The sequence below is a fragment of the Stenella coeruleoalba genome (assembly GCF_951394435.1).
Source record: "Stenella coeruleoalba genome assembly, chromosome: X".
In the NCBI taxonomy this organism is placed as follows: Eukaryota; Metazoa; Chordata; class Mammalia; order Artiodactyla; family Delphinidae; genus Stenella; species Stenella coeruleoalba.
In genome coordinates this window covers 109619393-109634258 of record NC_137152.1, presented here as the reverse complement: position 1 = coordinate 109634258, position 14866 = coordinate 109619393, and the positions used below count along the sequence as shown (strand labels likewise).

At 40.1% G+C, this 14866-nt stretch overlaps 1 protein-coding gene across 1 annotated transcript in view; it reads right to left on the bottom strand.

Moving 5' to 3' along the window:
• The window catches only part of LOC307180658 (P2R1A-PPP2R2A-interacting phosphatase regulator 1-like), a gene marked incomplete at its 3' end in the record, with an annotated part of 63987 nt that extends 50348 nt beyond the window's left edge, over nucleotides 1–13639 (bottom strand). Inside the window, exons 1-3 of the mRNA XM_079911019.1 lie at nucleotides 13595–13639; nucleotides 12912–13098; nucleotides 6835–6913 (exon numbers count right to left, since the gene is read on the bottom strand). Coding sequence (XP_079767145.1) covers nucleotides 6835–6913; nucleotides 12912–13021 — 189 coding nt within the window. The 5' untranslated portion in view covers nucleotides 13022–13098; nucleotides 13595–13639. The remainder of the gene's footprint in view (nucleotides 1–6834; nucleotides 6914–12911; nucleotides 13099–13594) is intronic.
• Nucleotides 13640–14866: the final 1227 nt, after the last annotated feature.

Genomic DNA, 14866 nt, shown 5'->3' with positions numbered 1-14866 from the left:
ACATACACCCTACATACAGAAAAATATGGTACTTTAGCTGTTTTCTAAATGACTGTTATTTTTTAAAAAGCCAAAAGAAGAGAATTGTATGGTGTGGCAAACTAATTATGAAAGACTTCCTGGAAGAGATTATTTTTAATTGATATCTAAGAGATGGGAAGGAACCAGTTTAGTTTCAGGCAACGGCTCAGAATTTCCTACTGGAAAACTTTATCCAGGAAATCCTGAGAAGATTGTCTGACTGAAGTTGATGACATCTGCAAGGATATAGTGTGAAATGTCTGGGGAAGGTAGGATTTGAACTTGAGCTATAGAAGTATAAGCCACAGTAAAGCTTTTAAACTGGACAAAATATGGATCATTTATGGGACTTGGTTGGTTCTTTTAGTAATAATGTAGAAAATTAATTGTAGAAAAGGCATCTGGAAGAGAATTCTCCCAAAGATTAAGTACCGTATGTGGTATATGCAAGGGAATGACCTCAGATAATTTTTCTACATGAAACAAGGTATTAAAATAGAACTAGTTTCCTGAGATGTCAATAAACCTCACTGGTATCTTTGGTGTAAATTTCCCATTGTGCCATTCTCTCACACTTTAGGAAAAAAAGTCCTTGGGAGGAAGCAACAGTACCAGCATCAAGGAATGATGTCACAGGGCAGGGAGGGTAGGAGTGGGAGTGGGGGGTTGGGAGGGTGCTGGGTGAAGCTGATTCCCAAGTGTTATCTCTAGTGAAGGAATTAAGATAGGAGGAAAGGTCGTGCTTAGTTCCATTTAAGAGAGACCACAGAAAACTAATATTGTAAAGACATTAAATTTTTTAAAAATAATGTTTAACTTTCCTAGGTTTGCTATTTTTAACCCATTTCCTACTGTAGTTACTAGAGATAAAGCACTTAGAAAATTCTGAACAAGGGTTGTATGCTATGTTTAGGAATGTCTCTCCCGAGTTCCCAAAATGATTTAAGGTGGCTTACGAAGATACTGAACATGAACTGAATGTAGGCTAGAAGGACAGAACATAATGCAGGGCAAGGAATGTATTACACACTCACTACTGGGTGGGCCATAGATTGGATTTAGAGTTGATAGTTGCCAATGTGTAAAGCAAAACCTAATCAGGTAAATATTGGTAGCCATAAAATTAAAACGGACAAATTGCTCAAGTAAAGTACAACCGTTTCTGACAGGAGGATGAGATACTTTTCCTGGAGAAAAGACAAGCCTGCACCAAGTTTAACAGAGGTTCCAGGAAGAGAATTCCAAGCAGAAGAGTGGGGAAACAGGCATGCCAACCTCGGAGGTCTCAGGGGATACAGCAAAGGGGTAAATCGGGGGGAAGGCATAGTCTCCATAGCCAGAAGAGGGCCTCGGGTTTCTGCTCATCAGAAGTGGGGTGGGGTGATTTCCTGATAGTGGTGAAGAAAACATTTGAGCTTAATTAGAAAATAATTGTGAGATAGCAGATTTTTACAAGGTTTGTAAATATACATCTCTATTTGTGTGTTAAATGGCGCCCGTGATTCTTCAATGCCCTCTATCACCGCAATTTTTTCTAAAACACTGTTCTACCTACATTTTAATACATTAAAAGCAGCCTCAGTTAAAATTGTTTTAACTGTGGTAAAATATACATAAACATCAAATTTACCGTCTTAACCATTTTTAAGTGTACAGTTCAGTAGTGTTAAATAAGTACACTCATGTTGTTATGTAACCAATGAAAAGAATCCTTTTCATCTTGCAGAACTGAAACTCTATACCCATTAAACCAACACCGCCACCACCATTCCACTTTCTGTCTCTGGGAATTTGAATACTCTAGATTCCTGCAGTACCAATTTTAAGCACAGTCTAGTATGGGATAGGATCCTTAAACTTATGGTTAATGATATCATTCAATAACACTTTTCAAGTACAGTTGACCCTTGAAAAACATGGGTTTGAACTGCACGAGTCCACTTACACCTGGGTTTTTTTCAATAAATATACAGTTGGCCATTTGTATCTGAGGGTTCCCATCCATGGGTTAAAACAACCACAGATTGCAAATTTAATACACAATCTGTGGCTGGTTGAATCTGAGGATTCAAACCCTTGGATATGGAGGGTGGGCTATGGGACTGGAGCATACTCGGATTTTGGTATCATCCGCGGGTCCTAGAACCAATCTCCCGCCAATACCAAGGGACGACCGGATTTTCAAAACAATATTTTTTCAACAGGGATGTTTCTATTTTGCAATGTGGTATATCCGCTAGAAATGAAAACACCCCTATTGTTGATGCTTTGTGAAAAACATTCAAATAGTATAGAAATGCATAAGGTGGAAGTAAAATTCTTCCTATAATTCCATGCTCCAGAGATAACTACTAATAATAGATTGACACATATCCTTCTCGACATCTGTAAACATATAGAAGATCATGCTATACATGTGATTCTGAACCCTGGGTCTAATTACTAGGTACAAAGGTTAGTGAGGCTGCTCAGGATGGTAGAGTGGAAAGAAGGAAGGAACCTGGGTCTCTGATGACATCCCTGAGCCACTGAATTAACCAACCCTGGAACCTCCTTTCATAAGACTTCTTGTTGTTTGAGATAATAAATGTCCCTTATTGTTTAAGTCACTTCTAACTGAATTTTGTTACTTCTGCCCCAAACATTCTACTTACTATGTCATTTTCCTAGATAACTCAGCCTATCTATACTTAAGGCAACTAGGTACCTCCATATGTCTTATAATTATAATGAGGTGATACTTGGAACAAAATAAAAGTATATGCATAATGCTGTTACAGCAAGCTAAACCAATAAGCCTTGAAATTCCCATCATCAAATAAGTTAAAATGACTTCAGTTCTGCCAAACCCAATCCATTGTACAGGATGGTTTATTTTAAATATGCATGATATTAAGCTGAACCTTATGGGAATTAAGAGCCTAGAAATCCTAAGGAAAATTATGCATTTTAAAAAATGTCAGGTACATAGTTTCTCTACATATGTACTATTACTAGCAGAAACACATTTATTGAGCATTTAGTATGTACCAGTGCTGTGCTGAGTGCTTCACACCGATTAATATAATCACAACAAACTTATGAGGCAGATACTATTACATTCCCATTTTACAGATGAGGAAATTAAGGCATAGAAAGGGTTATCTGCCCCCCCCCCCAAATAATCAAGCACATATGTATGGTGCCATTTATAGGTCCTTTCCTCTCAGTCATTATTTAACCCAATCCAGTCTGGCTTCTCATCCTACCCTTCCACTGAACTTTCAAGTTCATTAATAAGCTCCATTTTGGTAACTCAGAAGGACACCTTTCAGTCTTTATCATGTTTCACCACTTAACATGATACTCTCTTCTGAGTCTCCTCCCACCTCTCTGACCATTCCATCGTAGTCTTCTTTTGTGGGGTCTCTTCTGAGATTGATTTTTAAATCTGGTGATTTTTAAAGCTTTTTCCTATAGCTTCTTCTCTTCTCCTTTTATACTCTCCCCATAGGTCATTTCATTCATTCCCATAGCTTTAAATAATAATCTATTGATGAGTCCTAAATGTATCTCTAGCCCAGATCTCTATCCCGAGCTTCAAACTAGTATACATAACATCTCCACTTAAAGATCTGAGAACCTCAAACTTAACATGTCCAAAACTAAACTCATCTTCCCTTCTAAATCCACGCTTCTTCCAATGTTCCCTTCTTCTGTGGTACCACTATCCCATCAGTTGCCCAAGCCAGAGAGCTAGTAGTCATCTTTGCCTCCACTGTTTCCCCCTCTCCATCGATCTATCACCAATTGATTCTACCTTTCAAGTATCTCACGCATCTGCCACCGTTCTCCATGCCCACCGCCATCACATTAGTCCAAGTTACTATCAGCTGTTTGCCAGGGTTACTGCAGTTGCCTATCTGAGCTTCTTGTATCTACTTTTGTCCTCTTCCAATCTATCAATACTTTCCCCCTCTGCAGCCAGGGTAATCTTTTAAAATTGCAAATTTGGGACTTCCCTGGTGGCACAGTTGTTAAGAATCCGTCTGCCAATGCAGGGGACACGGGTTCGAGCCCTGGTCCAGGAAGATCCCACATGCCGCGGAGCAGCTAAGCCCACGTGCCACAAATACTGAGCCCGCGTGCCACAACTACTGAAGCCTGTGCGCCTAGAGCCCGTGCTCTGCAACAAGAGAAGCCACCACAATGAGAAGCCCGTGCACCACAATGAAGAGTAGCCTCCGCTCGCCACAACTAGAGAAAGCCCATGTGAAGCAATGAAGACCCAACACAGCCAAAAATAAATAAGTTAATTAATTAATTAATTTAAAAAACAAAAATGCAAATTTGATCAGGTCAATCACAGACTTAGAATTCTTTAACGGCTTTCCACTGACCTTAGGATAAAGGGCAGAATCTTTTTTTTTTTTTTGGCCACACTGTGTGGCTTGTGGGATCTTAGTTTCCTGACCAGGGATTGAACCCGGGGCCCCGGCAGTGAAAGTGCCGAGTCCTAACTATTGGACCACCAGGGAATTCCCAAAGTGCAAAATCTTTAAAATGACTTGGAGAGCCCCACAAGATTTTGCGCTAGTTTATATCTCCAACCTCACTTCTCACCGCTTCATCTTCCACTCTAGCTAGAATGTACTTCTTTCAAATTCTCTACACACTCTGTTCTCTACACACCACACTCTAGGCCTTCTAACATGCCATTTTTTTAACCTGGAATATTGTCTGTTCCTGTAACCAATATCCCAAACTAGCGAACACCTACACAGCAGTAAGATCTCAACTAGTATGTCATTTCCTCTCTAAATCCCTCAAACTAGGTTAGATCTCCCTGGCAAGTAGATCAGGGCTTAATACATAGTAGGTTCCTAAAAATATTTGTTGACTTGGCTGAGTAGAAAAGAAGACTGGATAGGTATGGAGGGCTTTTTATTTTTAACATCTTTATTGGAGTATAATTGCTTTACAATGGTGTGTTAGTTTCTGCTTTATAACACAGTGAATCAGTTATACATATACATATGTTCCCATATCTCTTCCCTCTTGCATCTCCCTCCCTCCCACCCTCCCTATCCCACCCCTCTAGGTGGTCACAAAGCACTGAGCTGATCTGGTATAGAGGGCTTTGATAGACAAGCAAGTGCTCAGTAAATGTTGAATGAAGGAGTAAATGAGCGGGTGGGTAGAGGAAGAAAGATTTGTTTAATGAACAGTTCTATTTTTTTCCCAATATACTATTAGTACATCTGTGGGAATAATATTGAATATCATTTTATAAAGATGAAAATGTCCAGTTTTAAGATTAGGAGGCAATATTTTAAAATAGGTTCCAAGCTATAACATTTCATTAAAATATGTTCTATAGCTTCCATCATATTAAATCATATAAGAGAAATCTATGAATAACTGTATATCAACAATTTTCTCAGATAATCTAGACAAATTGGACAAATTTCTAAAAACACACAAATTACCAAACTAACTCAAGAGGAACTATAAAATCTCAAAAGACCTGTAAACAAGTAAAGAGATAGAATCTGTTTCCACAACCTCCCAATAAAGAAAAGTCTAGGGCCAGATGGCTTCCCTGGTGAATTCTACCAAACATTTAAAGAATCAACACCAATCCTAATAAAACTCTGCCAAAAATATAAGAGGAGGAACATTTCCTAACACATTTTATGAGATCAGCATTACCCTGGTACCAAAGCCAGCAAAGATACTACAAGAAAAGAAAACTACGGCCCAATATCCCTTATGAATACAGGTGGAAAAATCCTCAACAAAATAATAGCAAACCAAATCTAATAGTACATTAAAAGGATTATACACCAAGACCAAGTGGGGTCTATCCCAGGAATTCAAAGGTGGCTCAACATAAGAAAATCAAAGTAGTAATTCATATTAACAGCATAGAGAGGAAAAAACAAATGATCATCTCAATAGATGCAGAAAAAGCATTTGAAACAATTCAACACCCTTTCATGATAAAAATACTCAGCAAGCAGGAGTGGAAAGGAATTTCCCTAACACGATGAAGTGCATTTACCCAAACCTATAGCTAATATCATACTCAATGATGAAAGACTGAAAGCTTTCCACTTATGATCAGGAACAAGACAAGGATGTGTGCTTTTTGAAACAAGAGAGAGGTGGTGGTTGAACAACATTGTGAAAGCACCAAATGCCCCTGAATTGTATACTTTAAAATAGTTAACTATGTGCTGTATGAATTTCACCTCAATAAAATGATTCATAGAGTGAATCATTTATTCACTTTGGCTTACTGATGTACAAGCGTATTTCCTATGTTTACAGGATAATTTGTAGATGAGTTCTAATTTAGAGATTGCATTATAACACCATGAAAAACAAACTATATTTTCGATTCAAGATAAATGCGAGATAAAGTCCAACTATAAGCCTGAAAACTACCCTTAGGAGAGCCTGCAAGTTTTCCTCTCAAAATTAGAATGTTCTTTTAAAAATTGAAAGCCAGATGGTTTTATATATAAAAGCAAATCTCAATGTTAAATCCATGTGGGATTTAAAAGTTAATTCTGCTGCAGCTGCAGCAGCTGTACCAATCATAACTGCAGCCAATGTGTTTATTTTTCCTTCAGTAATGTTTAGAGCAATGTTTCTCAAAGTGGGAACTTGTTAGAGATGCAAATTCTCAGGCCCTGCCTGAGACCTCCTGAATCAGAAACTCTGGGGTTGAGGGCCAGTAGTCTGTTCTAACAAGTTTTCCAGGTGCACACTCAAGTTTGAGAACCACTGACTAAGACCAATAGTGCAAGTCTATAAGCATCTTCTTACCAGACAGTGCTGTGCCATACACGATGTACTGTTTCTTCGAGTTCTTAATGTGTCAGATTGGAACACCGGTGTATTGCCACTAAGAAGAAAAGGAAAACATTTGTCATTTAAAATCCATTACAAACATTTTTTAAAGAAATAAGATTTCAAATCCTTAAACAACAATGCCATTGATGTAAATGGCTTCTTTGTGGAGACAGCTGTGCAGATGTAGGAAGTAGAACACACACACACACACACACACACACACACACACAAAGTCTTGGTTGGCTGAACCTAAACAACTGTCCATGTAAGGTAAGGAATTCTCAAGCATGCCACGTTACCTCTAATCATGCTACCAAGAATAAATATAATTTATTGTGGCCTTGGAGAGACATCATTTTCTGTGTAAACTTGTAACCAATTTAAATCTATGACTGAAGCTATTACGTGCTAGTACCAACTCCCTATCGACTCCCAAACTTTCACATGAATGAGAGGGATAGCCAGTAGCAGGGGTCGACAGAACTGAGATTTTCAGATATGTTTCATTTGGCCTACTCAGTGTTAAAAATGTTTTTGAATTAGTTGTGCACACGAGATTTCACATAAAGAATCCAGATTGCAGATTTCTGGATTCTACTGAAAATTTGCAAGATTTTGCCACACTGGGCCACATTCCCCCATGGCAACAACGTACTGAAGCTGAGCAGCTGCTGCATGCTGAAGATGGTCCTTGTTTGCCCAGCTTTGAAGGTGCTCACCTGGCGGGCCGCAGCCTGATTTGAGGTTGGGACCCTGAAGAAGTCCTCTTTTCCTTTTTATGTTTTGTTTTTGTTTTAACTTAAAAAAATTATTTTATATTCGACTATAGTTGATTTACAATGTTGCGTTAGTTTCAGGTGTACAACAAAGTGATTCAGTTATACATATGTGTGTGTGTATATATATATTCTTTTTCAAATTCTTTTCCCATTTAGGTTATTACAGAATACTGAGCAGAGTTCCCTGTGCTTTACAGTAGTAGGTCTTTGTTGGTTACCTATTTTAAATATAGTCGTGTGTTGTTATAACGTTTTATTTGGAAACTGTTTAAGACAAGAAATTGCAAAAAGAATATAGAGAGTTCTCATGTACCTTTCATCCAGGTTTCCCCAGTGATAATAAGAAAACATCTTTAACATGTTCTTTTCTGCCACCTATATCCAATCAGGTGCCAGGTCTTTTAGGTTTTACCTCTGTGATCTCTCACGTCCATCTTATTCTTTCCAGGCTCCTTGCCAAAAGCCAATTCAAAGCATTTTTACTTTTCCACTGACTCTGCAATAGTCTAATTGGTCGGCTCACCTCTGTTCTTTCCCTGCTGCAATCAGCTTGCTCTCCTGCCCAAAACTTTCAATGACTCTCTTCATCGCCTGCTGAATTCAGTTACATTCTTTCCTATAACTTTCAAAGCCTTCCACAATTTAGCTCCACAGACTTTTGGATTTCATAGACTGGGAAATTTTCAAAACAAAATCTTGGCACAAACATACAGTTGCTACCATTTTCTCTTGCCAAGTAAGGTCATTCTTTAAAAATCTCACCAACTATCAACACCATCATTTCATTTATAAAAGGATATTTTGTTATTTAAAAAAAGCAGGGCTATTATTAAAAATAATAATAATAAAGCAAGACTAACAATCTGAGTAAAATACAGTCCTGCCCAGGAAAGTATGCTGTAACTTTTTAAAATCATGGATTGGTAAAATGTCCCCTAGGATCAGCACTGGTCAGCAGATGAACATTTGGGAGCCAGAGATCCAGACAGAGTTGACCAGCATTCTGGAATACACCTATGCTTTCCTACTTCCAAGCCTGTTCCGTGTCGTTGGAATGCTGTCCAGCTATCTGGCCCCCTTTCTTCCCGTCTGCATCCTGTCAATCTGTTAGGGCCCATCTTAAATGCCACCTGTCCAAGAATCTTTCCTGTATCCCTCACCAATTCTGCTGTCACTTCTCACTCCCTTCTCTTAATTACCCTAGCACTTTCTTTCCCTAAGCACATGTCATTCTACCATACGTTGAAGTCTTTTGAGTATTTATTTTCCCTATTAAAAGCTTATTGAGAGGTTCCCTGGTGGCACAGTGGTTAAGAATCCGCCTGCTGATGCAGGGGACACGGGTTCGAGCCCTGGTCCGGAGAGATCCCACATACTGCAGAGCAACTAAACCCGCGAGCCACAACTACTGAGCCCACATGCCACTACTGAAGCCCACACACCTAGAGCCTGTGCTCCGCAACAAGAGAAGACACCGCAATGAGAAGCCCGCACACCGCAACGAAGAGTAGCCCCCGCTGGCCACAACTAGAGAAAGCCTGCACACAGCAACGAAGACCCAACACAGCCAAAAATAAATACATTAAAAAAAATCTTATTGAGCCTAGATATACATCTTTGCAGAATAGTAACTTGCATATAACAGGCAGTAACTCAATATTTTTTGAGAGGATATACGTACAGGTCTAATTTTTACTTCCTTTCCCAGTCATTTTCCCCTATGAGAACAGGAATATATTTTAGCAGTCACTGCTAGGAAGTTGGAGGGAAACTAATGGGTTACATATTTCCACGGTCTTTTGTGTGTGTGGGTAATTCTTTTTTTAAAAATTTTTATTGGGGTATAGTTGATTTACAGTGTTGTGTTAGTTTCACATGTACAGCAAAGTGTATCAGTTATACATATACATATACCCACTCTTTAGATTCTTTTCCCATATAGGCCATTACGGAGTATTGAGTAGAGTTCCCTGTGCTACACAGTACGTCCTTATTAGTTATCTATTTTATATATAGTGGTGTGTATATGTCAACCCCAATCTTCCAATTTATCTCTCCCCCCACCCGGGCTAATTCTTAAGGCTGACAATTATATTCTCCCCTAAATTTTCATCTGCCAATTTTATTTAATAAGACTATAACTGAAAAAAAATCATTGAGGCAGCATATATTTCAACTGATATGAGTCACTCAACATGAATTCATAAAATCCTAGGTGATATCTAGAATTAAGTGCTACTTACAATTTGGAAAAAGTGAAAGTAATATAACTAGATAATGTTTAAGTGATCAGTAAGCAGTAATATAACTAGATAATGTTTAAGTGATCAGTAAGCAGTAATATAACTAGATAATGTTTAAATGATCAGTAAGCAGCTCTGTCTAAACTACAGTATATTTATGCCAGTTATATTCCCAAAGCAATCACTCTTCATGGCCACTATTCTTCTTCCAGGTTTGCACAAGTTTAATAAACCCAATAGTTGGCAAACTTTTTCTGTAAAGAGCCGGACAGTAAATGTTTTGGGCTTGGTGGGCCATACAATCTTGTTGCAACTACTCAACTCTGCCAGTGTAGTGGGAAAGTGGCCCAAGGACAATAAGTAAACAAATGGGTGTGGCTGTGTTCCAATAAAACTTTATTTACAAAACCAATCAGCAGGCTCAATTTGGCCCCCAGGCAGTAGTTTACCTTTCAAACAAAACTGAGGCAGTAACAGTTTAAATGCAGGGTCAGGCTAGCAGTATTTAAAGGGGGAAGGCTCCGGCAGAAATCCACGAATTTAATGTCTAATTCTAATAAGGGCCAGAGAAGTAGAAGAAAAAAAATACTACCTTTAAATAAAGTCACCGACACCGGTATCGAAGTCAGCCAACTAGAGGGGCTAAAGAGTATAAAGAACCAAGAGGTTTAAAACTTTTGACATTGGTATTTTTATTAATACAAGATGAACACAAAACTATGCAGGAACTTCTTAAAAAATAGTGATACTTGTGGGCTTCCCTGGTGGCGCAGTGTTTGAGAGTCCGCCTGCCGATGCAGGGGACACAGGTTCGTGCCCCGGTCCGGGAAGATCCCATATGCCGCAGAGCGGCTGGGCCCGTGAGCCATGGCCGCTGAGCCTGCGCTTCCGGAGCCTGTGTGCCGCAGCGGGAGAGGCCACAACAGTGAGAGGCCCGCGTACAGAAAAAAAAAAAAAATGATACTTGTAGTAAAGAGTTGACATTTAAAGAACAAATTCTGCAAATGCTGCTGCAAGAGAGACTGAAAGTCTTTATATACAGGAAACATCAAGCAAAATTGGAAAATTGCTTGAAACAAGTGCAACAATATTTAGTGAGCTGTGATAGAGGCCAGGCAATGAGTATTAGAGGCCCACCTTAAGGAAAGTGGAAGAGTGAGCAGTGGACATATGCAACTGCAAAGAACTGGGGGGAAATGAATTCAACTAAGGCTCAGTGTAATTCTACCCTAAATTTTTTCTTGTTGATTACATGACCTCGGGCATGTGATATACCATTCCTGTGCTACTTCTTTTTGACAGACAAGAGTCCCTGGACTTGGTCTGCTTTGTGGGTTAACTCCTACTAGATAAATATGCAACTGTCCCTAACCTTTCTGTACAAAATTCACTTCCTGCATCAGGATCTTAAGCCATGGAATTCAACACTGTAACCACGCTCTAAGATGATAAAAGCAAAAATTTCACATCCTTTGCAGAACAAAGCAAAGTATGAAGGGATAACTGGGATCACTCTTTGCTTCCAGGACTTTGAGGATCGGGAAAAGGGGCCTGGTCACCCACCTCCCCCCGCCCCAGCACTTAATATATTAAACAGGATCCACACGTTCCTTCAAATATATATCCTCTGTCATCTACGTATTCGCAAATTGTTCTTCATTTCATAAAGCCTTTCAATAAAATGAACATTCTCAAGTGTTTTCTTCTACTAGCAGAGTGTGTCCATAACAGCTCATTTATTCACACAACAGGATTTAGAGTAGAATCCTGAATTTATAGAATATTCTTGTTCTCAGTACAACATGCAGAGCTGCCTCCACCCTTTATTTTTCTATCTGCCTGTTTAAAAAGGTAATGTATTATTTTCTGGTCACTTAGTTTGCTTTTCATTTTGTTACAGCATATTCTCCCTTAACTCAAATAACCAGAAAGCTGCATCTGTTTAGTTAATCAACTTAGATATTGATTAGTAGTGGACAAAGCACTAGCCTAGGAGTTTGGAGACACAGCTTCCTAGTACTGGCTCTACTACTGACTGACATTTTGGAGATTCATGGGCCTGTTTCCCCATACATTAAACAAGGAAGATAGATCTGGTCTCTTGAGTTCCCTTGTAACAGTGAATGCATTTTTCAGACATTTTTACAATACTGAGAAAACCTTATGATACTGGGATGTGAGATCCAAGATCTCACTTTAAAATTCTATTTTAAGAAATAATAAGCTTAAGTCATGCCAGATCTTTGGATATGTGCAGGAAATACAGTTAACCATCAGTGAGTTAAATCTTTTAAATCTTTTTTCATCAGCAGAGCTCTAAAGAGCCTTTTAGACATTTCCTCCCCCCAACTCCTCCTCGAAAATCCCCACACCATTTAAAAAGCACAAATATACTGCATATCAGTCTATGTGCTGTATGTATACCTGTGCTTTATACACACAAGAAAAAATTTTTCACCCACCAAGAACTAACTAGGGGCAATATTGGCCATTGAGAATGCAAAATTTAGGAGATCAATTTTCGGTGATACCTAAACTTTTTGTTCAAATAAAAGCTAGGTGTAAAAAAGGCCCAAGCTTATTTGCTTGACAACTAGTTCCATTCCAACTGTGCTGAAGGTGAAGGTCAGAAGTGACAAAGCAGCGGAGAGAATGACAAAAATCAGTCATTACAGAAGATCTGGAGGCGAGGGTGGGGAGTGCACAGTTTCTTCAAGAGCGGGTAAGAGATGGGGTGAAGCTAGAAAAAGTCGTGCTCCAAACCAAATGGTTGCTGCTTTCCGGTCGCGATGAACTGTCAGAAGAGGACGTTCAGGTTCCTGTGTGAGCTCGCCCTCCGGTCAGCCCGCCCCACCTCCCCCCACCCCCAGACTGAGGGTGGGATCTTCCGGACACCAGGAACACCGGAGATACCCGCAGAACCTCGATGAATAAAGGGGTGGGAATGCTATTGGAAGTCACTTTTTTGCAGCTCTTGCCACCCTCCACCGCCCCCGCTTGCCTCCTCCAGTATCTCAGTCCTGCTCACCCAAGCCCACTGATCAAAGGGACGCTGTTGGATCTTCTCAGAGTGTTGTCTTCTGTGGTGGTTGAACTCGACAGCACCTCCAAGCCTAGTTCCATTTTCTCCTGTGCCATGTCCGTGCCGAAGCTTAGTTTGGAGCTCTCAAGGTTTTCTGGCTCCCGTTCATATAAGCACAAGTCAAAGTGAGGAGCTGATGTAGGGAGAGAGGAAAAAGGGGGGAAAGAGAAGAAAGGAGGAAGCTCTTAGACGAGTGCGTGCTCACTTTTGCAGCCCTACCATCCCCAACACCGGTGGGCACAAAGTGGGGCAGGACTGGCTCCGACCCGCCTAACTCCCAAGCTCGGGGCACCAACACTGAGATCCTCCACCTCCAAGCCTGTAATGAAAATGAGGAATTTATCTTAATCCGTGAATCCTTCTCCTTTATTTCTCTCAGCCAAGGCAACCCCGGGTAAGCCTCTCCGGCCAAAACAAAATCTACAACCTGCAGCCCTGGATAATCATTTGGGCACCGCCCCTCCGCGCATGCGTTCTGGGTCCGGCCCGCTGACGCCTGTTTACCACGCAAGCAATGAGCATTATCGCAGGCGCCTGTGTCATTCTTGCTGGGGGCGCACAGGCAGTGAGGGAGCCGCCTTTCCCCCCCAAACCCGGTTCTCCCTTCGCTCTCCCTAGTGCAGACTCACCTTGGTTGTTCTTCCGCTCCTGTGTTAACCCTGGCGTGGTTTCGTTAACCATTATTTAGGAAAGAAAGAATGGAATAAGGTGTATGGGAGCGCCATCCTTTCTGCCTTAAGTCTAATACCCTGTTTTCTCAGTTTTGGTTAGCCCAGTGTCCCCTTATGACTGAGGCCAACAAGCTTGTAATCTCCCAGGACGAATTTTTCCATTCTGTTAAGACACCCTACACCTTTGCAATTAAAAAAACACTGAAGCCTGGGGGTGTGGGCGGGGACACTTTTAAGTGCTTAGAGACCACCCACTCCCAAAGGGTCCTGGTAAGGCGCTAACACAATTGAACCAATCGCACAAACAAATCATTGTTTTCCGTGTGTGTGTGTTTTACCATAATCATACAGTATATTTTTACAATGAATAAAACCTAGCTGCTCGAAGCTATTCATCTAAGAAAAAAATTGGGGTTAAAGCAGGGAGGCTTATTTTCTTAAAGCAAACATCTCAGAATTTAGTATACATCCCAGTGTTTCCATTTAACAATGCTGTCATGGCTCGAAACATTCTAAGAACTGCTCTTTTAGAATTTTTCACCACCAGTTAATGAGCCACACTGAGTAGTGAAATCTTAACTCCATGCTAATAATTTTGAAAAACCACACATTTTAGGAACCATATAGAGAACTGGGAGAGAAGGCAAGTGAAACGAGTGAAATGGGAGTTATTAAAATAGTCATAAGGTGGTATAGCACTTTACAGTTTTAAAAAAATGTTTTCACATACTTATCTCAATTGGTTCAATCATTAACCTTGCTCAGCTAATCAGTGGTGAATTTAAAATAATGGGATTATCTTGAGACAGTTCATGACAAGTTCATGTATAACATGAAGTATCATAATCATTCTTCATTCATTCTGAGAATAGACTAAGAAAAGTGTAGTTATATTGGGCAGAATTAGGTAACCTAAACCCCAGACATGAGGACGATTTGGAGTCTTCATTCCTGATATAAGACAGGTTAACAATAGCTACCATTTGGGGGGCACTTATTATGTGCCAGGTACTGTCCTAAGCACTTGAAATATGTGATCGCATTTAATGCTTACAGTAACTCTGTGAGTTAGGCGCCATCACAATGCCCATTTTTCAAAGGAGGAAACCGAAGCCGGGAGGGGTTACTCAAATTACAACTACTAAGTGGCAAAGCCAAGATTCCTCTGCCCTTCTATTTAAGTGAAAAGACAGACCAGGCGCCTCTGGATATTTCTCTGGATACTATTTT